The 23,795-nt window shown below is 27.6% G+C and overlaps 1 protein-coding gene across 2 annotated transcripts; it reads left to right on the top strand.

Moving 5' to 3' along the window:
* The first annotated feature begins 149 nt into the window (after nucleotides 1-149).
* LOC127288275 (glycoprotein 3-alpha-L-fucosyltransferase A) lies at nucleotides 150-22,026 on the top strand. Of its 2 annotated transcripts, none has more exons than XM_051315632.1 (7): nucleotides 150-216; nucleotides 7,996-8,227; nucleotides 9,346-9,537; nucleotides 11,770-11,994; nucleotides 12,794-12,982; nucleotides 13,656-13,891; nucleotides 19,304-22,026. In XM_051315632.1, exons 2-7 carry the CDS (start codon nucleotides 8,066-8,068, stop codon nucleotides 19,650-19,652), a joined length of 1,353 nt encoding a protein of 450 aa, XP_051171589.1. In that variant the 5' UTR covers nucleotides 150-216; nucleotides 7,996-8,065; the 3' UTR covers nucleotides 19,653-22,026. The 2 variants fall into 2 exon arrangements, with proteins under 2 accessions (XP_051171589.1, XP_051171588.1); XM_051315631.1 differs by having other exon boundaries at nucleotides 156-548.
* Nucleotides 22,027-23,795: the final 1,769 nt, after the last annotated feature.

The raw sequence follows: 23,795 nt of genomic DNA, 5'->3' as shown, positions 1-23,795 counted from the left end.
CTTGCTGTATGTCTAGTCGATCTACGATATTGCGAGCGTGCATTGTGTGTGTACATATATATATAGGTACACCGACCGAAAAGCGGAAATTAAAGCGCAGACGCGGCCTTTATGGATTTTCCCCTGGATTGGCAACTCTAAAAAGGAGGGGTTTGATATGAACTACACAGAAGAAGAATCATTTGGATAAGGTGTATCAAAAGGAAAACATAATCGGTGGGTGAGGCACAATTTTTATTGAGCCGGGTCTTCCTCACTTTTATTAAAAAAAAAAAATAAATAAATAAATAAAAAAAAAAAAACAAAAATCAAACGTCAAAATACAAAATACAATAAGTATAGAATCGTCACTTATTGTCCTAAGAACGAAAAGGGGAAAATAACCATGAGTCCTTATAGTGTATGTAATCGGATTTTGTCGCGTGACTTGGTGCGTGTGTTGTGAAAACGTGCGGCAGTCATTGGGCGTTGGGCCATCGATAGTCTGCTTAATACATGGCGCTACCACTACATCTGTCAATTAAAAAATCTCGCGGCAATATTGCACAGTGAGTTTAAAAAGTCAATTTTTTCTTTCCTACGTCTCTTATTTTTTTTTTTTTTAGCCATTTCTTTATAATTTTACACTCATTGTCTTTTTTTCTCTTTTTTTTTTATCTTTTGCCTTCATTTATTCTTTATCATTGAAGCGTGACATTCACAATCAGTTTTTTTTTTTTTTATTTAAAATTTCTTTCTTTCTATTGTTTCTCTAGAATGAAAAAAAAATTATTTTATTAATTGAGCTTTATTACTTGAAACAAATAATTTTTAATTAAATTAAATCGACTTTATTTGAATCAATAATTTCTATAATTAAAACAAAAAGAAACAAATATTGTTAAGCATTTAAATATATTTATAAAAATATGTTAACCAAGAAAGAATTGTAATACTTGATAATGTTTTAAAATAGCATTACGTAAAAATGCTTCCTTAAATGTTTTTTTTTTTTTATTTTTTTTTTATTTATTTTGAAACAACCGAATGTTTCAATTTATGATATATGCAGTTAACTTTTAAAATAGTGAAAATGCATCGATTGGAAGAGCTTTAGTTTATATTTAGACAAGTCCATTAAATATCATTTTACAGACGCGCAATAAATGTTTATTTTTTAATAACAAAAGAATTATAATAATAAATTCTAGATAATTAATTATACAATATAAATATTTTGTTTTTAATATAAGTAATTGGTATAACAATAGAATTCCATATTAGTGAAATAATATATGGAAGAATAAAAAATCGTAAATATTAATATAATCCAAACAAAAAAATGTTGATATAAAATTATTTAACTTTGATTAAAAATTCTTTTTTTATTATCATTTTATGTTAAACTTAAAACATAAATTGTCATATTAGAATATATTTAAAAAAAAAGTGTATGAAAAAATTCTATTATTTTAGCATTAAGAAACAATTAACAAATCAAATAGTTTTCAGTAATTAAAAAAAATTTTTTTTTCTACCTGTATCAAATTAATTTTTGGAAAACAAATTTCTTAAAATAAAAAGTGTTAAATTTACATTAGCTTATCTTAATGTTATAAATTAAAATTCTACATACCGAAATTAAAAAGAAAATAAATTTTACAAGTGACCTAAAAAAAATTTTTTAATTTGACATTTTAGATTCATTTGTTAAGCAAAAAAAAAAAAATTTTTTTTATTCAAAATCAATATCTAAAACATTATGTAGGTATACATTGAAAAAATATTACTTGATTCAAATAATTGTTTAGTTTCGACTATTATTAAGTAAATATTTATTGATATTAAATAATCATATTATTTGAGTCAATTTAATGGTATTTGTTTCAAATACATAAGTTATGTTGATTCAAATAAAATTTATTTAATTCAAGTAAATATTTATTTGATAATAGTCAAGTGAGCGATTATTATAATCAAATAAATTTTTTTTTTAGATATTCTACAGATTTAATAAATTTATTAGATACACTACACTAATTTAAAACTATCAAATTGATAAAGAAAATATCAAATTGATCCAAATTTTTATATCAATTTGATATTTTTTGGTATCAATTTGAGACTTTTAAATTAGTGTGTATATTTAATTATTATTATGTATCACGGAAAAAAATCTTTATCTGGTAATAGCGTTATATTTCTCTCGAATAGCGAAAACTTTCGTTGTTTCAGTGAAATATATCGCTGTTCCAGTGAAACTTATCGCTATATCAAATAAAGATTTTTTTCCTTGTACATTAAAAAAAAAATAAATAAATAAATAAAATGCGAAAAATTTTGACTAGTTTAATTTTCAACAAAAACAAATTTTCTGTTGTTTTCGTCTCATTTAGTAAAGAAATAAAGTCTAATATCGATTTTTATCCATTTGGCAATTTGCCTAATGTAGTTCACTCATTAAGGTTAGAGAGACATATCACGCGAGAATATATGCTGTTTCATTTATAATTGAAATCTGTAAATCAAAGTGCTAAGATTTAATGATGCCCTACAGATAATCGTATATAAAAAAATTAATAATAATATTAATAATAATAATAATAATAATAATAATTTTAATAAATAATAACTAATACAACATTTAGAATTTATCCTACAAAAGAAATTTTTTTTAAATTAATTTAAATAATATTATTTTTTATTAATTTGTCAAGGACGTCTCTTGTTAAATCGAACCTAAGAGGAAATTGTAAAGAAAAAATTAAATTCTCTTTTTACTTTTTGAAATCTTTTATTTATACATAAAATACGTTTTATTATTATTACTTTATTATCTTTATGGTATGAAAAATATGTATTGAATTATTCACAATTCAATGTAACAAAATTTAAAATAAAAATTATCTTTTAAAAAGTGTACGCTTTCGTTATATATACATAGGTATATATATGAGGCAAAATTCCTGAAATGTCCGAACAAAAAATTAAAAGTTCTCGAATTTAATCCATACTATTCTAAAATGTTGTTATTGTTGGTGAAAGTCTAAAAATCAATTATTATTGAATTTAATAAAATAGTTTTTGAATTACAACGTTTTTAATTTTTGACTTTTGAAAAAAAAAATTTTTTTCAATGTACAATATTTATAAGTAGAATGCATAAAAGTTAACATATATATAATGATTTTTAAAGCTTTTTTGACGAGCTACACGCTGTTAATAAAATTTTTTTTTTAAAATAACAATTAATTAATGTTTATAACAAATGAAATATTTTACAAACGAATAAAGTTACCGTAATTCTAAAGTTAGTAATTGAAAGTTAACGTAATTCCGCATCCAACGAGCCCTATATGAAGTATTTTGGATAAGTAGATTGTTAATAAACAATTGCAATGTTAACTAATTGTTTATTAACAATCTACTTATCCAAAATACTTCATATAGGGCTCGTTGGATGCGGAATTACGTTAACTTTCAATTACTAACTTTAGAATTACGGTAACTTTATTCGTTTGTAAAATATTTCATTTGTTATAAACATTAATTAATTAATTAATTAATATCTCAAAAACTTTAAAAGATCCCACTCTGAAAATTACATGTTTTGTAGGAAATTAGTCAAGCTTTCCATTGAGATAGTTAAAAATATTTTTAAAAAATCCGATTTTGAGATAAACGTAAATTAACATTTTGACCTTGAATTTCAAGGTCAAATGTTATTTAAAAAAAAAATTTTATTAACAACGTGTAGCTCGTCAAAAAAGCTTTAAAAATCATTATATATATGTTAACTTTTATGCATTCTACTTATAAATATTGTACATTGAAAAAAAATTTTTTTTTTCAAAAGTCAAAAATTAAAAACGTTGTAATTCAAAAACTATTTTATTAAATTCAATAATAATTGATTTTTAGACTTTCACCAACAATAACAACATTTTAGAAAAGTATGGATTAAATTCGAGAACTTTTAATTTTTTGTTCGGACATTTCAGGAATTTTGCCTCATATACAAATTAGGAAATAATCTTCTAATTTAAACCACAAATGTAACTAATTATATTTTATTTTGGCATCCTATTACTAAATTTCATGTCACTTGATATCCTCAACTGTTCAACATGGTTTGAATGACAAAGAGTTTTTAGTTTTAAAACTCAAATGACTTGAATAAATTCAGTTATTTGTATACGTAATATACACGTGAACAAAAATTGACATAATACATTTTAGCCTCAAAAAAAAAAAAAATACATATATATGCGAGGAGTGTTAAACATAACCGGACATTTTTAATTAAATCTTCTAATGAAAAAAATGTAACCTGTAATAAATAACAAGGATCAATAATATTCAATCATTATATTTTGAATATTTTTTTATTTTTTTGAATCAAAATTTTTAAAAATTATTTTCGCGTGTAATATAATAATTGCGGAATATATTTTTGACCACTTTCACTGTCATTTTTATTTAATTTGTCTCAGTTTATACACATGAAAATTATATTATATATACCTATGTTTATTAGAAAACATTAAATCTTAGATATTATGTGATAAAACTCATAATTTATATATGAATAGCGATAGTATGTAGTGAATGTTGAATCATTAACTTTGCTCTATGAAGAAAATTAATTAAAAATAACATTTAGAATGTTAACTTACTTCCGCGGCGTTTAATCTTGATTGGAGGCTTTCACCTACACCTGTAGATGTTTATCAATTTTCACTATATTATAGAGTTTTAAATGTCAAAATTTTATAAAAAATCACAATTTTTATAAGGATACATTTTTTTGTGTTTCACATTTTTGGTAACAGATTTACAAAAAAAAAAAAAAAAAAATTAATTGACATTCGATTATTATTAAATTATATTATAATAATAAAAATTAAATAAATTATAATTAAAACCAGGGTTCCGATTCCTCGTACATCCAATAATTTTTTTTTTTTATTTATTTTATTTAGCTATGCTTCTAGTCACGAGAAGAACCGACTAAAAATCAGAGTCACATTAACTAGGATTTCTAGTTATCCCAACTAATTCCTTTTCATAATAACTAGGAATCCTAGTTGCTATAAAAATCCCACCCTTTTGGAGTTAAAGCGAAGGGAGTTAATGCTTTTCGAGTTAATTTTATGCCTAGGGAGTTGGTTTTATGGAGTTAATTTAATTATTAACTCCTTTTTTGAGTTCATTTTTAACTCGAAAAATTTAACTCCTAACTCCCAGTAACGTTAACTCTCTAATTTTTTTACAGTGTATACAAATGAAAAATACTTGGCAAAATCTTATGTAAAAGTAGCTTCTGCCCCCACTCATCCCCCAACGTAAGACCATGTAGAGATTTTATAATCCCCCCCCCCCGCCCCCTGTGGACCCTTACGTAATTAATGAATGGACCCTTAAAATTACTTAATTGCATGCAAATTCTTGAAAAAAGTTAATGCCAAAGTCATTAATATTTCTGATGTAATTTTTTATAAAAAGATTTCTTACTGAAGTTGAATATACATTATATGTGAATTTAAACACTGAAAAAAACTAGTAGAATGACATTTTGTGATTGTATTAACTCAATTTAAAAATGTTAAAACAACTCAAGATGTAAGTAGTAGATTTGACTACTTAAAGTGGTTCAATAGGCTTTAAGAACATTTTTTTGTAGAATTAATAAATCTTTTGCAATTAAAACTACTACTTTAAGTAGTAGATTTTACTACTTAAAATAGGAAAATAAAATTATTTTTTATTTATAATTGTTTATTATCAGTAGAATTGACTTTTTCATCTTCTCTCCTATAATGACACTTATTTTATGCCCTAACGATTATGTATCTAACAGAGAAAATTTTTAATCGACGGGAATTGAACCCTCGATCCTAACGCTCGCTATCCGATACCTTAACCGACTAACCACGCACGCTCGCTACAACAGTCTGCAAACTACTCGAAGATTACTTTCTGCTTGTTCAATTGGTAATTTAACTATTTAAAGTAGTCATTTTTACTACTTTTATTAGTTGCTATAACTATCCTTTTTAAGTTTTGACTTGTAAATTTTTCATCTTTTAATTATATTATAAGTTGTTTAATTGCATAGTGCAGTAAAATCTACTACTTAAACTGATAGTTTTAATTGCAAAGGATTTTTTAATTCTACGACATAAATGTTCTTAAAGCCTATTTGAACCACTTTAAGATAGTAAAAGCTACTACTGAAAGTAGTAGTTTTAATTGGAAACGATTTGTAAATTTTACATCAAAAACGTTTTTCAAGCTTATTGAATTAATTAAAATAGTAAAAAATTACTACTTAAAGTAGTAGTTTTAATTGCAAAGGATTTGTTAATTCTACAACAAAAATGTTCTTAAAGCCTATTGTACCACTTTGAGTAGTAAAATCTACTACTTAAAGTAGTAGTTTTAACTGGAAACGATTTCTAAATTCTACATCAAAAATCTTGTTTAAGTTTATCGAATTAATTAAAATAGTAAAAATCTACTATTTAAAGTAGTAGTTTTAATTACAGATGACTTGTTAATTCTACAACAAGAATTTAATTGAAGCCTATAAAATCATAGAAATTAATAAAAAATTGACTACTCAAAAAGCAGTTATATTAATTAAAGAAAATAATTCCTTTTACTACATTTCATATAACTGGTGAATAGTAGTTGGATTTACTACTCTTCAAATTTTGAGTTGACTACAATTACACTTGTTTTTACTACCTTAAGAAATTTAATTTTACTACCGACCTGTAGTTGTACTTTAACTACATATTTACGTAAAATCAACTATTACTTATTAACTTCTTAAAAATAGTTACATTAACTACATGAACATGATTAGATTAACTAAAAAAGTAGTTATTTTAACTACTTTCTAGTCAACTACCCAATGGTAGTTGAATTTCTCGGCAACATTTTTTTCAGTGAATTTGCACGCACGCTAGGATGGCTTGCATGATATTTGAGGACAGTCTTGTCACTATCCAGATAATTTTACTATTCAATGTAAATTAAAAAAATTATAAATTATTATTTTATCCAATGTAATTTGCTACTTTTAATACTTATTATCTTCTTTTAATTAATACTTCTCAAACTTTACATAAAAATTTTTTTTTGTGCCATCGTTCTGAAAAATGTGTCAATATCGTAGTAACTATGGAGAGTTCCATACTTAGGGAATTTAACAGGAACCCATAAGAAAATTTAGTAATAAGAAATAAATTATTATTATTAAAATCGAAATCATTTAACTAATTTACAATAACATTTTTACGAAATGTTAACTTTAAATACTTAATTAGTTTGGATTTTTTTAAACAAGGAAAACTGAAAAGGCCCTTGACAGGGCCATATATGGAATACCCTAGTTGGTATTTTGGTCAGAAATTCTGGTCAAAATATACTAAAATAAAAAAATATCTAAAATTATTGTAAAACGGTTTTATTTTATTGTTAATAACACTTTATGAAGGAAAAACTTTAAAAATTTAATTTGTTCACATTTTACTCAAACAGGGAAAACTGATAAGGCCCTTACCAATGCCTTACTTTAAATAGGGCAAAGTCAGGCAATTTCTGCATGGGAACCATTAAAAGTTTAATTATCAATTATTTTTGGTAAAAACTCTTTTTTTTGCCTACTATATTCTACAAGAAAACTAAAAATTTGCAAATGTAAATAATTGACATTAAAGTGTTAAAAAAATATATTTATCCGAATTTAAAAGGTCATATAGGTAAATTTAACTTGGAATTGCTTATTATATTGTACGTAATAGAAACTATTATAGAAACTTTTATAACAAATTTTCACAAAGGTTGATTTATACCTAACACTTATAATGACTTTGAATTGTTTGTAAATAATAAAAATCAGAGTTTAAAGAATGTTTCATAAACATATATATCTATATCTAATGTTACCGATAAGGTTTTATATGAAGGTTCATGATATACATAAAAAATGTTTCTTTACCATTTCAGATAAATCGAATGTCGCGAAGGATGATAGATACACAAGGCTAAAAGAAGCTTTGCCAAGTTGCAAGGCGGTATGGGTCGGCCACGATTATCCTTAAAAAGATGTTTTCTATACGTTTTTTGCTTGACGGGGATGTTTTTAGTAATTATGAATGTGCGACAAAAGGAAATATGGCACAGTACACGTGCAGATGCAGGACAAATACAGCCAATTCGAGTAGTGGACAGTCCGCAAGTAAGAAATATTATTAATTATTTCTTATTATTATTATTATTATTATTATTATTATTATTAAACTTTTCCTTACGTAATTCACCTTCGAGTATTAATAATTAATTATTTTATTATTTCTCTAATTTAAGGATACTCAAGGTTTTAGTTTTCTTTTTTTATTAATTAAAAAATATCAAAAATCAATAACCAATTTATTAAAGTGAAAAAATATTAAAATTTTTGATTTTTCAAATATGTAGTTTTTTCTAATTATTTCAAAAACGAATAAAAATGTTTATCAGAGGAAAAAGGTGTGTTTAATTCTCTATAAGAAATAATAATAAAAATTGCAAGTTGAGATACTTTAAAAAAATCGACCTATTTGACAATACTTATACGCCACAATTCACGCGTAACACCCCTATCGAATACAGCCATTCAATTATTTTAATTAATTTCAATTATAAAACTATAAATAATTATATATATATATATGTGTATTTTTATTCCCTCATATTGATGTTGATAAAAAATTAAAAATGTATTGCGTAATTATAGAATATAATAAATGTTAGCCTTGAACTGTTTATAAAATAACGTTGGTGATTTTTATCTTCTATATTTACATATACCATCAATACAAATATTGTACTAAAAACACTTTAATTTCTAATTATTTTAATGACTATACAAAAAAGAAAAACCTCCTCCATTTGTTTACTTCAAACTAAAATATATTGACTTTTATAATATTTCCCTCTATCTTGCCTTAATGAAGTTATTTACGTTCGCCCCTTGTCTAATTACTTTAACATTCACATTTGAATTTAATTTAATTACTTAAACTTGAATTTTTTTGAAACATATTTTAAGGTTAAATTTTACCCTTTACTTGCAAATTTTGAGGGAGGGACAAATTTTAAAACAACGATGATATATAACTTTTTGTAATTTATAGAAATATATAACTGTTCTTTTGTTAAATTATGTATTCATAATTATTGCAAATTAATATCTTTATTTCACATTAAAGTGTTTAATTCATATTAATTAATAATTAATTAACAATTAAAAAATCAATAATTGTTGAAATTTATTTATTAGTTTAATTAATTAATTAATGTTATATTTATTTAAAGGTATCGAATACAACAGTTGTACAGAATGTAATAGAAAATATTGTAGAAATTACCGACCCATCCAACAGACCGTGGTATATGAAAGGTGGAAAAAGAAGACCTCAACCTGCTATGAAAAATCGACAAACCGGAAGAAGATTAGCACGTCTTTGGCCCGATGAAGATACCAAAGATGACAGAATAACGAATCAGGTATAAATATAATGTATAGAAAAATTGAAAATTATAATCTCGATGCAACAATCATTTTTCCAAATTTGACAATAAAATTTTGAGCTAGATTTCTGAATTACCAACTGATAACTAAACTTGGTAGGTGAATATCCCTGGGGTCTAACTTGCGTGATTATGTTTTGGCCGATCTTTTTGATCTATTGCACTTGGATTCTTGCGAGAGTATTAGCTTGACTTCCTCGAATGCAGATTTGAGGACTTCGTATATGGTCCACTAATTGCGATGTGGTTCTTAAGTTTCCATAAATAACTGCACTGAGAGAAGAAAAGCACAGAATTCGTACTGTGACGAACGCCGGCCGTGTAAAATGGGTGTCAGTATCCGTTCTTTAGTTTTGTTCAGTTGGTGTCGTTCATAGTTCAGATACTAAGCTCTAGCAGCGCGGCAGCGGTGTGAACTAAGTTATACGGAATCTGTCTCATAGCGACCGACAGATACTGTACTTCTGAACAGTTCCATATCTGTGTACAGTATCTATACTCAAGCCAAGCACAACATTCATTTCACATTTTAGTACGGCATCTATCACATAGTGACGCTGCTGCTGCGCTCAACTTGGTGTACAGATGCTGAACTTCTCCATTTCAGATTCCGTGCTTTTCTTCTCTCAGTGTGTATTTTAAATAAAAAGCAACTTAGTATTTTCTTACAATCTGCTAACTTATAACCAGCTTCTCCGCACCTAAAGCATGCAGCCGATATGTCTGAAAACGAGGCATCGATAATAATTCTTGAATTCTTCTAATAATTCATAATTATCTTCTTAATCGAGCAGCTCATAAGAACGATTCCTTATGGGCCCTAATTCGTTCAGCCCGTCCGCTTCCTCTGAATTGATTACTACAACCGTTAGTTTCATGCTGCTACATTCCTGCTTTCTGGCTTCTTTGTACTTTTGCCAAAAATTGTTGCACCTCTTCTACCTGGAAAGATAATAATTCAAGTCGCGAATATCAAGTGTGACCCTTCGATCCGCTGACTGCACCTTAATCATATGCTTCCGACCGCATTGGTAACCTCTGCAGTGAGGACCTTCTTTGTTGAAGTCACCTACGATTTTAATCAGGAAGTTTTCCATTTTTGTAGCTCGTGCTATCGTGCCGCTGGAATTTATATATTGACCTTCGTTTGGAATTTATACAAAATATCCGCATGTCTTAAATGACAATTGAATAACTATCGGATTCTCTTTTCGCTATTTTCGGCAGACTACGACTTTGGGGCTTCGGTGCTTCCATTGCCTTAACGCCTGTTTTCTTTTTCCTGGTTCTGGTTCGAGTCTCTTCTACACTTTCGAAACTTTTTCTTATCTCTGTATCAGTAATTGGACTCTTAAGTTGGTGCTTAAACTGGTGCTCTCTCCTTTGTTTACAATCCTCTTGGTTTCTCTTAGCAAACCACATCAAAGTTTCGAGATTTCAGTCTACTGTTACGTACTTTGATTTCGCTTCTTCAAGGAGGGATTGAAGATTCTTCAGTCCGTCCTTGATACTCATGTTTACATTCCTTTGGAGGCAGACAGATTTAACCTTCTTTGGGAGTTCCTCTTCGATCTTTTTCTGTCATTCTATATCTATTATTTCCTGAATTGTACGTTGGCTAAGCGATCCTCCTTGATCGCCTTATTGTTCACTTCAGAGTGAATTGGGTTGCAAGCGGTTCTTCCGTTGCTGTTATTTGACATGCGTTATGCATGCGTTTTTCTTATGGCATCCAGGTCCACCGACCAATGTCCTACGCGAGAGGCGATTTAGCCAAAGCATTAACCTGTAAATCTGTTTTTCACGGTCGCTCGTAATTATTCTTTTTGATCAACTGGTTTAGGTTTGCCATGGAATCCACAAGGTACCACCACTCTAAGAGGCTGTTGGTCCTATCAAAAAGTGCAGAATACACTTTTTGTTCAGAACTCAAAGTCTGTTGAGTTTTTGCGGGTTCCTATTTAAGAATTTATTATAAAATTCGTAATCGCAGCTATTCCAAAAATCCCGAAGTAGTAATTTTTATGAACTTAGCTCAATTTTTGGAAAAGCATAATGTTTTTAAATTGCTGACAATTTAATTTAGAAAAATAACCATTATAAAGTCTAACTTTGGAAAAAAAACCCATTTTATTTTTATTACTCTTTGGCTTTTGAAATACAAGGGATTATTCCTTATTAACTAATGTATTTTTAAATTACTTTTAGCTAATGTTCGTACCTCCGGATTACAATAAAACAAATTCTGATCTACCATATAAAAAAATATTAATTCCTCATGGCATGAGTGACGCAAAAGTGGGGCATGATATTTTTATACAACAGGGTTGTCCCGTTAGTTCATGTACAATAATTCGTGATAATCATGCTGATGCTGATTTGATTTTATTTAAAGACTATGTTACCCACGTGGGTCGAAGACGTCCCAATCAGGTATGACAGCATTTTTTTTATAAAGAATAAAAATTAAATTATTTTAGAATTGTCAATAATAAAATATAAGAAAAAATAATGATAATTAATATTAATTAATTATTAAAGAAAATTATCAAAAAAATTACAGAAAATCGTAACTAAATAAGAAAGCGGTGATTTATTTTCAATACACAATTAAATGCACTTTTTTTTACTTTCGCTGTTACAAAATTCTGATAAATTTTACAAAATTGCAAATGAAACTTGATAATTTAAGAATTATATAAAAATTCATTGTCTTTTATTTATGTATAAAGGTTTCACGATTTTCACCCGCATTCTGTTGCTATCTACATTGAATAAATTCAAGTTTAAGCGCAAAATAAATTCGATAACAAATGATTGTTACTGTTTTAGAGGATTAGTTAATAACAGGTTAAGGTTATTATTGATTAAAATAGTTGACCTTGCGACTACATAATAAAAACAATTTTTTTTTTATATAGAAAAAGAAAGAAATATATAACATTGTTGTGTTAAAAAAGGATCAAGAAAAAATAATGTTATTTAAGTACAAGAAAAATAAAATTCAAAAACAAGAATATAAAAATAATATTAAAAAACAGTAATTGAAATTTTTTTTTAGAAATATTTTACTAAACGGAAAGTTTGTTACAAGGGATCTAAAAATATTTTAAAAATTGAAAATTAACAAAATTTAATAAAACAAATATAAAAAAAAATTTTTTAAATAATTTTATTTTATAAGTAAATAAGTATATAAGTAATATAAAATTCATAATTTTTTTATTTTTAGGTGTGGTTGTTATACTTTTTGGAATGTCCTTATCATACACAAACTATTAAGAGTGTACAAGTGAACTGGACTGCAACTTATCGTCGAGATAGTGACATTGTAGCACCATATGAAAGGTGGCAGTACTTTGATTCCAGTGTCACACAAATTGAACAAAATTTTAATTACGCGGAAAATAAAACAAAAAAGGTGAGCAATTTATGAATGCATTAATACATTAAGAAATTAATTTACAGCTAACAGTTTCTTCTATATATTTAAAAATACATTTTCTGATGTATTAAAAATATTATATGCACTAAATTAATTTAAATAATTTTTCATTTTTAAATTTATAGAATTGAAATAAATAAATTTTTACTAAAAATATAAAATTTATCGATTTAAAGTATATTTAATAAAAATGCAAAATTTGAATGAGAAAAAAAAGTAATTTCTCAGTATCTCAAATATAAATATTGAATAACTTCGAATTCTGTTCTTTCATGTGAATACATGTTCATTCTCTATGAGGAATTTAGGTCAATAGATGTGGGCTATCCTCTCTTTGAAACTCGATACTGCAAAAGTCACTTGATTTGAAATTATGTCACTCGCTCGATTTCTTGAATAAGATTTTTGACTTTGTGAATCTATAAAACTTTTATATTGTATATTGTACCTAACATATTTCCATTTACAAAAATGTATTTATGCCAAAGATAAATTTTTATAAATTTAATTACGTTTTCCTTAAAAAAAATCCAAATTATAAACTCTGGTATTATATTTATAAAAGAAAATTATTTATTTTCTTATTTATAACGAACTAATAAAAAAATGATTTATTTTGATATTTTTTTTTTTTTTTGGTAAATTTTAGGTTGCCTGGTTTGTATCTAATTGTCATCCACGCAATCAAAGAATGAATTATGCCAAAGAATTATCCAAATACATTCAAGTCGATATTTATGGCGCTTGTGGCAGTTTACGTTGTCCACGATCTCAAAATCAAGCTTGTTTCGACATGTTGGATGCTGATTACAAATTCTACCTCGCATTTGAAAATTCTAACTGCCGAGATTACATTACGGAGAAGTTTTTTGTTAATGGACTTGGGTAAGAGAAAAAAAGTTATTATTTTTATGAAAGAAGTCATTAAATGTCCTTTAAGTTATTTTAATCATCGAGAAGCAATCAATAAAGCATAAAAGTAAAAATTAATAAATAGTTCTCGAAACCTGCTATCTTAAACTTCATTTTCTCCATATCAATTTGTATCAGTAGAACCATTTGATTGACGTATAATATTTAAATCCAAGAATGAAATTAAATTATAATTATAATTTCTAATTTTGAATATAAGCAAAAGAAGTTATAATAGTCTTGAAAACCTAGCATGATAGCTTGAGCTTTTTTTTACAATCTGTGAAATTATGATCGGCTTTTCCGCAGCTAAAATCTAAGTGATCGTAATAAAGACACCTATGCCACTCTTCTTAATCGGTAACTATAACTGCGATGTTTATCCCGAGCTTGTTAAGTCCGAGGATCATCATTTTCTTGATGAAATTTAGAATTTCTGCTAGTTTCTTCTGAACTTCTTCCTGGGTAAAGCAATTCATGTCGCGGATCTACAGTGTAAACTTTCGGTCCCCCGTTTTCATTATACCTATAGAGCAGATTTTCACCGTAAAAAGTTAGGCGGCCAACATGCCGAGGCATGACTTTAGGTATGCCTCTTTGGTGGCCTGACGTCAGGGGTACCAAAAAAGCATACCTATAGTCATGCCTCGGCATGTAGGCCGCCTAACTTTGTACGGTGAAAATCTGCTCATAGGTTCCTAAGGTTCTGCTCACCTTCTTGTCAATGTCCCCTTATCGAAGGAATCCTCTGGATCTAAAATTAGAAGTTGCCTGCTACCTTTGTATGACTAGCATCAGCGTTCACTTTCTTGCAAAGTTTCACCAGAACTTCGACGTACGTTCTACATTCGGAGACTTCATCATCGTTAAACTGAAAGAAATAGTTTCGTAATAACAGCTACAAAACTTATGGTTGGGAATTATGTTTGTGCTGTACCTAAATTAAGATTATGTTAGCCTACTGTTTTTTTTATTATTATTCTACGAGGGAAGTGAAAAATCTGCATAACCCTTCGAGGCCTACTTCCAAGTAAAATACCTGGAGCCCGTACTCCTAGGTTGGGTAGGGATTACCACTTTGGTTCTAGTCCATCTACTAAAAAACACACCCTTTTACTGGACATAACTTCCTTTTGCGGTACTACCTTTCGGTATTTAACTTCGCAAGTAAAGGTCGCCTTGAAAATCCAAAACTGGGGTCCAGCAGGAGGATTTTTCCGATGTAACCTTTCTCTGTTATCCTTATGTTAAGTTCTCATGACATGAGTACACGGAAAGAAGGTTTCACTTATAAACCAGATGTACAACATGACAGTTGAAATTACTAGTGTTGGAGCGGGATTTTTCCGTGCACGTATCTAAATTTCAGATGATGCACATGGCGATACTCTAATTTTCAATGCGTGCAGCGAAATATATCGTGACGCCACCGTATTAATCAGTGAACGTCATGGAAAATTAAGGTGTCGGCCTAGCATGAATATTTCCTGTGCATGGAACCGTACTTTTCGGTGACTGTACGTCGATTATAGGTGAAACCTTCTTTCCGTGTAATAAAGAACTTGATATCTCTCCAAAAACACGGCTCGTCTGAGCATTGCCATACACTTCGCGTCCTCTATTATCCTAAACCTATGAAGGTTCTGGCCGAAACAATCGGCTTGCGTAATGCCAACTTCTTCATGCTTCGTTTCTGACCAGATGACGAAATGAGGAATCAGACTTTAAACGCCTTGAGTAATCCGACTATAGAATCAAAACTAGTTTGGGAATGCCGAAAGGTATTGGACGAGCTAGGTTTGAAAAATATGCTTTCATTAATCTGGGTATCAGGACACTAGGGAATCAGAGGAAATGAGGAAGCGGATATCTTAGCCCGTAGAGGGTCTGATATATCTATGGTAGGCCTGGAACCGGCGGTAGGCATCATGGAGAGAGTGGGCGGAGACTACTGTAGGTAGACAGGCCAAGGCTCTGTTGGGATTAAGACTCAGTGGAAGCTTTGCCGAGTCCCTTCTAAAACTCAACATGATCAGAGTTAGAGCAGTGGTTAGGCTGCTGACAGAACATGGTCCCCTAAACTATCATCAGCACAAAATAGGTAGAAACGTCTCACCTAGGTACAGATTGTGTGATTTAGAAGACGAATCTTCGACTCATATTTTATGTCACTGTCCAGCCTACGCTGCAGTGAGACATCAATGCTGGGATCATGCCTTTGTAGACCCAGATTGGATTCGCAATCTCTCGGTAGAAGAGTTACTGGACTTTTGGAATAGGACAGGACTCTAGGGAGGTAGACTGGGTTTGAGCTTGCCGGGGTTAGGTTTAATGGGTCTTGCGACTTAAGTACCAACACTCGTACTAGGGGACTTCGGTATAAGCTCGTTTCGGATTAGATTAAATTAAACTAGCAAGTACCAGGACAACGCAAATGCCCTGGCTTTCTCGTCGTTTTAATTTGAATCCTCCTTGGAGACACTTCCTTCTCTTTCCTTTTTATTCTTCCTCCATGTGATTATAAAAATTCTAATTCATTTTCATCCTCATTTTAAAGAAAATCCGCCAACTTAGATATGCAAAAATTCAATAGGTGACAATAAGTAATGTAGTTTTTAAATAGAGAAGTTGTAATATAATCTTATTTAAAATATAATGCTTTTTGGCAATATTAATTCTAGAAATAACTTGTCGATTTTTATAAAATTTTAACAATTTTTCTCATATCTTATTCATAATAAGTGATGTAAACTTTTATTTTTACCCCACCTGTCTCTACGTCAAAAATCATCAAAAATTTATTAACCCACCTGTTGACCCTTAATCTGTGTGACGTAGGCACCATGTTTCGACAATTTCGGGTTATTCTTACCAACCCTGGCGGATTCGATTTGCGTAATGTCTACTTAACTAAGCGGACTTTAGGTAGACATTAGGTAGACATGTAAAAAAACGTATAAAAAAGCTATTAATCGACTTATTATGATAAAAAAAAGTTGATAAAAGGGTAAATGAATGTTTATAGAGTAAATTCGTACAAAATTTGTAATTAATAAAGCAATAAATAATTAATAATGAATGGAAATGTGCGCGAGGTACCTGATCAGTTCAGCTGTACAATTATTTTCGTGCTATTTTCATGAAAAGAATATAAATTAACTGCAAAAACAATTGATATTTATAAAAAAGTGTAAAATTGATTTAATTTTATTGTTTGCAATACGAATTATTAAATAATAATTAAGTTTTTATCAAATGTGAATAGTGTTGTGAAAACCTGTGAAAACTAATGAGTTACTACATTACCGATCGCATATGAGAGATGGCGCCACTAGTTTTTACAATACAGTGCGAGCATGTTTTCTTCCAAGCTTTTGCTTTGAAAGAAAATAAAAAGTGAATTTTAAAATGCAGAATAAAGTTATACAAATAATTATTGATTTCATAATTGTTTCTCGTCCAAAATTACGGACATGATTGCAGCTTTTTTGTTACACTCATCGAGAACTTTTTATTATCATATGCGATCGGTAATGTAGTAACTCATTAGTTTTCACAGGTTTTCACAACACTATTCACATTTGATAAAAACTTAATTATTATTTAATAATTCGTATTGCAAACAATAAAATTAAATCAATTTTACATTTTTTTATAAATATCAATTGTTTTTGCAGTTAATTTATATTCTTTTCATGAAAATAGCACGAAAATAATTGTACAGCTGAACTGATCAGGTACCTCGCGCACATTTCCATTCATTATTAATTATTTATTGCTTTATTAATTACAAATTTTGTACGAATTTACTCTATAAACATTCATTTACCCTTTTATCAACTTTTTTTTATCATAATAAGTCGATTAATAGCTTTTTTATACGTTTTTTTACATGTCTACCTAATGTCTACCTAAAGTCCGCTTAGTTAAGTAGACATTACGCAAATCGAATCCGCCAGGGAAAACCTAATTACAATTCTGATTTTCGCATGCCTAAATTAAAATGTTTAAAATGTCCGGAAGGCCTTTTTGAATGAAGTGAAAAAGTAGAGAAAATCTGTTGACGTAGATTTATTTTATACATAAAAAGAAAACGAAATCACTTGAATTTACATATTAATTAGTGAATTTTCTATATTGTTGAACATTCATTAGCTTCCTCCCTTTTTTAGGCTCTATTATGTTTCAATGTTTGCTGCCATACATAAATGCATCTTTATGTCTTAAATAAACAAAATTTTAAATATACAAAATCCTATCCGATCCTGCTGCACTATTTTTTGTGCGTTTAATGATCATTTGATGCATTATAATGAAACAAATTTCTACAGATCACAATCACTAGTCTATCATTGTTTTCTAAAAATTTAGCGCTTGTTCTATGTGACTTACTTCAAATTTTTTTTACTACGATTTTTATAAACAGATATTAGGCATAATATATTTTCCAAATAGCTCTTACAAAGTTACACGAAATACCTTTTTGTTAGAGTTTACCTGAATTTTTTAATATTATCTCCAAATTTTTTCTATTTATGATCGGTATTCCATCTATTGTTTTTAAACAATATTATTGCGTTAAAATAGTCTTTTTTATCAACAAAATAAATGTTATAAACAAATTAAGTTACAGGAAAGCGTTTTTTACAATAAATATAATTGTGACTAAGGAACAATACGATATAATCTGACAATAATGCCTATATAAAGTTTTTGGGGTCCCTGATTACGAATCTTGCATCAGATTTTGAAAATTTAAAATGGCGGATCCAACATGGTGGATGACAAAATTAAATATGGATCGGATTTGCTTGAAACTTGTTACTCGGAGGTTTTTGAGGTCGCTGATTACGAATATGACGTTGGATTTTAAAAATTCAAAATGGTAGATGCAAAATAAGATAATAATAATAACTTCAGATAATTCGTAATTAGCGAAAACGAAACCTCCTAGCAACCAGTTTCGAGTGGATTTGATCAATTTAAAAAAAATTGCCTCCATATTGTATCCGCCATTTTGAATTTTAAAAAATCTGACTTTGGATTCGTAATCAGCGACCCTTAACCCCTTGAGAGTGGCCCAAACAAGATAACATCTTAACGTATATTCGCAAAAATTCTTACTCGGTGGTTTTTGGGGTTTTTAGAAATTCAAAATGGCTGATCCAATATGGCTGCCAAAAATTTTGAAAAATTCGATAAATTTTCCTAAAAATTCTTACTCAGGGGTTTTTGGGGTCGCTGATCACGATTCTGAAGTCAGATTTTCAAAATACTTAATTTTAATATTATTGCGGTTTCCTTAAATAATCTCAAAAAGTTTCTATTATTATATTAAAAGTCTTTAATTTTTGGATTTAGAATAAAAATAAATATATATTTCAGGCACAACGTTCTTCCAATAGTGATGGGGGCACATCCAAGAGACTATGCTAAAAGCGCACCTTATCGATCCTACATTCATGTGGATGAATTCAAGTCACCTAAGGAGCTTGCTGAGTACCTTCATCGACTGGACAAAGACGACGAGCTCTACAACTCTTATTTCAAGTGGAAAGGCACTGGAGAATTTATAAATACCTACTTTTGGTGTCGAGTGTGCGCCATGTTGCATGACACACGTCCACCAAAATATTATAAAGATCTAAATGAATGGTGGCGCGGTGAAAATGTATGTGTTGTTAATTCTTGGCGAGAATACGACACATCCAGTAATGATCTCAAAAGCGGTTAAATAAAATTCAATCAGTCAATCGAATTTACAATTACTATTTTGCAAAAAAAAAGAAAGAGGACATATTACAAATTTTACAAAGTTCATTAATTATTATAAAATAATATATTTTCGACATTTTTTCTTTTCAGTTAATGAAAAGTGTAAAGGCTAATAGTTATAAATATCGATAAAGTTGAAATATTTGTAACGTTTACTATTATTGATTAAAAAAACTATTGTTTATAAAGACTGTTAATTGAAGACATCAAATAGAATTAATGAATAGAATATTTTTCAATTTTTTTCTTATATTATCAAGTATTAAACTTGAAATTTCAACACAAATAGGTGCTTTTTAAGCGTTGCTAAATTCAATTTTATATAAATTTATTTAATTAATCCTTTACATTATTTATTAATAGTAAAGTAACTAGTCAACGCAATAGTGTGGAAAAAAAATTAATTTGACAATTAGCTTTATTAAAAAAGGAATATAAAATTAAAACATTATTGCGTCTAGTAAGTAAATAATAAATAGCAACATTGTATTCTCAGGGACATACTTTTATTACTATGAAATGTAGAAAAGTCTTTTATTTTTTGTTGAGTATTTTTAAAAATTTAGAGAACGAGTTTTAAGCGAATTCGATCAATTTTTAAAGATTCTTTTGTCATATTGGATTTGCCTTTTTGAATTTTAAAAAACTGACATCGGATTCATAATCAACAACACCGAAAACCCCCGAGTAGCGAGTTTCAAGCGAATTTAAGCAATTTTGAAAAAATTTTCCGCCATATTGGATCCGACATTTTGAATTATGAAAAATTAACATCAAATTTGTAAACAACGATTTAAAAAAAAACCCTGAATTAGCCATTTTATTAATTTAATATTGTCTTCGTTAATTTTTAATGTATTTACTCAAAAAAAAAAAAATGTTATTCAGAGATTTTCTGGAGTCGTTGATTACAAATCTAATGTCAAATTTTCAAAATTAAATATGGCGGACGAATTTTTTTAGAAACTGATAGGATCTTGAAACTAATTACTTGAAGGTTTTTAAGGTCGCTGATTACGAATCTAACATTAGATTTTCAAAATTCAAAATGGCGTATTCAATATGGCGGAAGAATTTTTGAAAAATTCATTAGATTCACTTGAAACTGGTTTATTAGGGATTTTTTGAGTCGCTGATAACGAATTTGACATCAGATTTTCAAAATTAAAAATGATGGATCAAATACAGTGGTCAAAAATCCCTGAATAACGATTTTTAACTCTCTAAATCTGAATTAGTAAAAATGTTTACTAATTCTATAATAAATTTTGACTCACTTTTTGCTTCTGAATTAGTAAAATTTTACTAATTATTAGTAACTTTTACTAACAATTAGTAAAATTTAACTAATTCAGAAGCAAAAAGTGAGTCACTAATTCAAATTAGTAATCATTTATTACTAATTCAGATTTAGAGAGAAGAGAATGTGATGAATTTATAAAAAAAATCGTTCGCCATTTTGAATCCGCCATTTTGAATTTTGAAAACTTGTTATCAGATTTGTAATAAGCGATCATTTTTCTATTAAAATCGCCGAAAAAATGACAATTACTTTTTGGATATTAGGTACTATCTGTGCATAAGGCACATATGAAGTAGTGTAAAATTTACAGATCAAATTTTTTTTTAATAATTCCTGCAACATCTAATATTAGTTATTAAAAAAATTAATAATTTTAATCAATAAATATAATTAATAAGTAATATTAGATAAACCATTCAACAATTTTTTTTAGTCATAAAAAATGAACTTTGTAAAATTTGGATTTTTTTCAACCTGGAATGATAAACCACTTATAATACCTAATAATAATAATATAAATAATAATAATAATAATAATAATAATAATAAAAATAAAGTCCTCGCGAACTTACTGTTAACTAGTTTGTATAATTGTATGCACATGTAACAAAAAGCTTCCAAAAAGATTAAAAAAAAAAAAAAAAAAAAACTATAAAATTTTTGGAAGTCACTTGTGCACAAGTAAATATAACTTGACAGAAAAACTGAAAGCTCTCGTTAAAAAAGTAGTTGAAAACTTTGCACAAGAGGTCTCTCACGAATCTGCCAGTTTTTTTATATAAATACTAAATGAAAAAAAAAAAATGAAAAATCGTGCTAATAAGTAGTTTAATGCTTATACGGAGTGTTTACACACTTGTATTTTACTGAATTTGTGGTAAAAGAAATAAAGATGGGGAAAATTTTGCGGTTATTTGTATAAATGTAAGACAAAAAAAAAGAAAGAAATCAGGAAAGAGTACAATTTTATGTTATGTACTAAAGATTTTTCAAGATTTTTCTCTATACAGAAATTTAAAAAAAAAAGAAATAGGGTAGAATTCGATTTCTTTACCTCAATATTATAACTTTACAAGATTTTTGTATAAAGCCATCCTTTTTATCTAGGAATTAATAATAAATATGCTCTGTGAATCTGAATTTAGCGAAAAGCAATTGTTATAGATACGAATAATATGACAGTAAGAGAGAAGTGTGATTATAGTGATAAATTTTTTTTTTTTATCTAAATATTTCGTTAAAAGAATTAAAATTATTTATTTATTAATTTATAATATGTATAATTATTTATTGTTTTCTTCTTTTTTCAATTATTTGTTTGTTAGTAAAAAATATCCATTTATTTTTTGTTTAAAATTAAATTTTGTATTTTATAAAATTTTTTTTGAATTTTTTTTTTTTGTAAATTGGCACAATTTAGACAAAATAATGACTTGAAGAATATTTATTTATTGTAAATTAGTAATTTCTAATTAAAAATAAATTGATAATTAGGAGAATATTTAATAAATGTGCAATGTAAATGTTAAACATTTCAAAAATAGAAGAAAATTTGTATTTTTTCACTTTTTTTTTTTAATGAAAAACAATTGACATCAAAAGAAATTAGGCGAAAAATTGACTCGACTTGTAATTGTTTATTTCGATCATTTTTGAAATGATAAATACGCTCAATCTTTAATTATGTAAGAATCAATTTCTGATAAATCGAAAATATCAATATTTGTGTGATTTTTAAGTTATTTAATTTTGTAAATTGTTAAATGAATGTATGTTATAATAGTTTTCTTGTGATAATTTATTTTTTTGTTTATTTATAAATTAAAAAAAAATTGTCAGTTAAAGAATTCAAATTTTTTTTTTTATTTTAACTTTTGCTTTTCATACGACTGTGAATCTTTCAATTTTCAAAAATTTATTATCATTATTTAAAATTATTAATAATATTTATTATTATTATATTATTATTTATTGTTATATTTATATTGTATTTATGTTATATTTATATTATTTTTAAATTTGTTTTTTTTTATTTATTATAATTGACATTAAATAAATGAGGGTTAGACGATGGAAAATCATTTTTCAAATCAACAACTGTTCCTTCGATATAATATTTAATTTATAAAAAAATACAGTAGCTATTATTATGATTTTATTTAAGAACGCATTTCCTGTAAAATTTACCAGGCAAAGATTTAGTATACAGTAAAACCTCATATACCGTTGGATCTCGGATAGCGCCGAACTCTAAGGCCACTTGTTGGACCGCCTACTTTTACTTAGTTCATAGCCGTAGCATTTAATTCCTAAAGTGGGCGCATAGGGTTAACTATTTTTAAATATTAAATATTTAAATATTTTTCATGTACTTTTTTATTTTTAACTTTTTAAATTTATAGTATAATAATTAATAAATATTTATTAATAAATATAATATACAATACATTTTAAATATTTTTTAAATATATTTTATAATTTTTTTCTTAAATTTCTATCCCCCAATGTGCTCTTCTGTGTCATACGGACCTGAATGCTTGTATGCTATAGGCTGAGGGGCGTGGTTAGAAAAGCGACGCTACCTAAGATTTACGATCTCTGACTCTTGACAACATCTGAGGTTTTACTGTATTACGTTGTATGGAAATCAAAAGTTATCGATTATGTATGTATATAATAATTTAAATACCAAAAAAATTATGAACAGTCATTTTGTTGTACAATTAAAAATTTTAATATTATTTACAGGGTTGGCTTTAGACGAAATGGCACCCGGGGCGAGTAGAAAATAATTTTTTA

This window comes from Leptopilina boulardi, unplaced genomic scaffold (genome assembly GCF_019393585.1).
Source record: "Leptopilina boulardi isolate dan_hultmark-lab unplaced genomic scaffold, ZJU_Lbou_2.1 LbouV2_384, whole genome shotgun sequence".
Taxonomy (NCBI): domain Eukaryota; kingdom Metazoa; phylum Arthropoda; class Insecta; order Hymenoptera; family Figitidae; genus Leptopilina; species Leptopilina boulardi.
The sequence above is the reverse complement of the archived record's forward strand: the minus strand, read 5'-3'. Positions and strand labels throughout refer to the sequence as shown.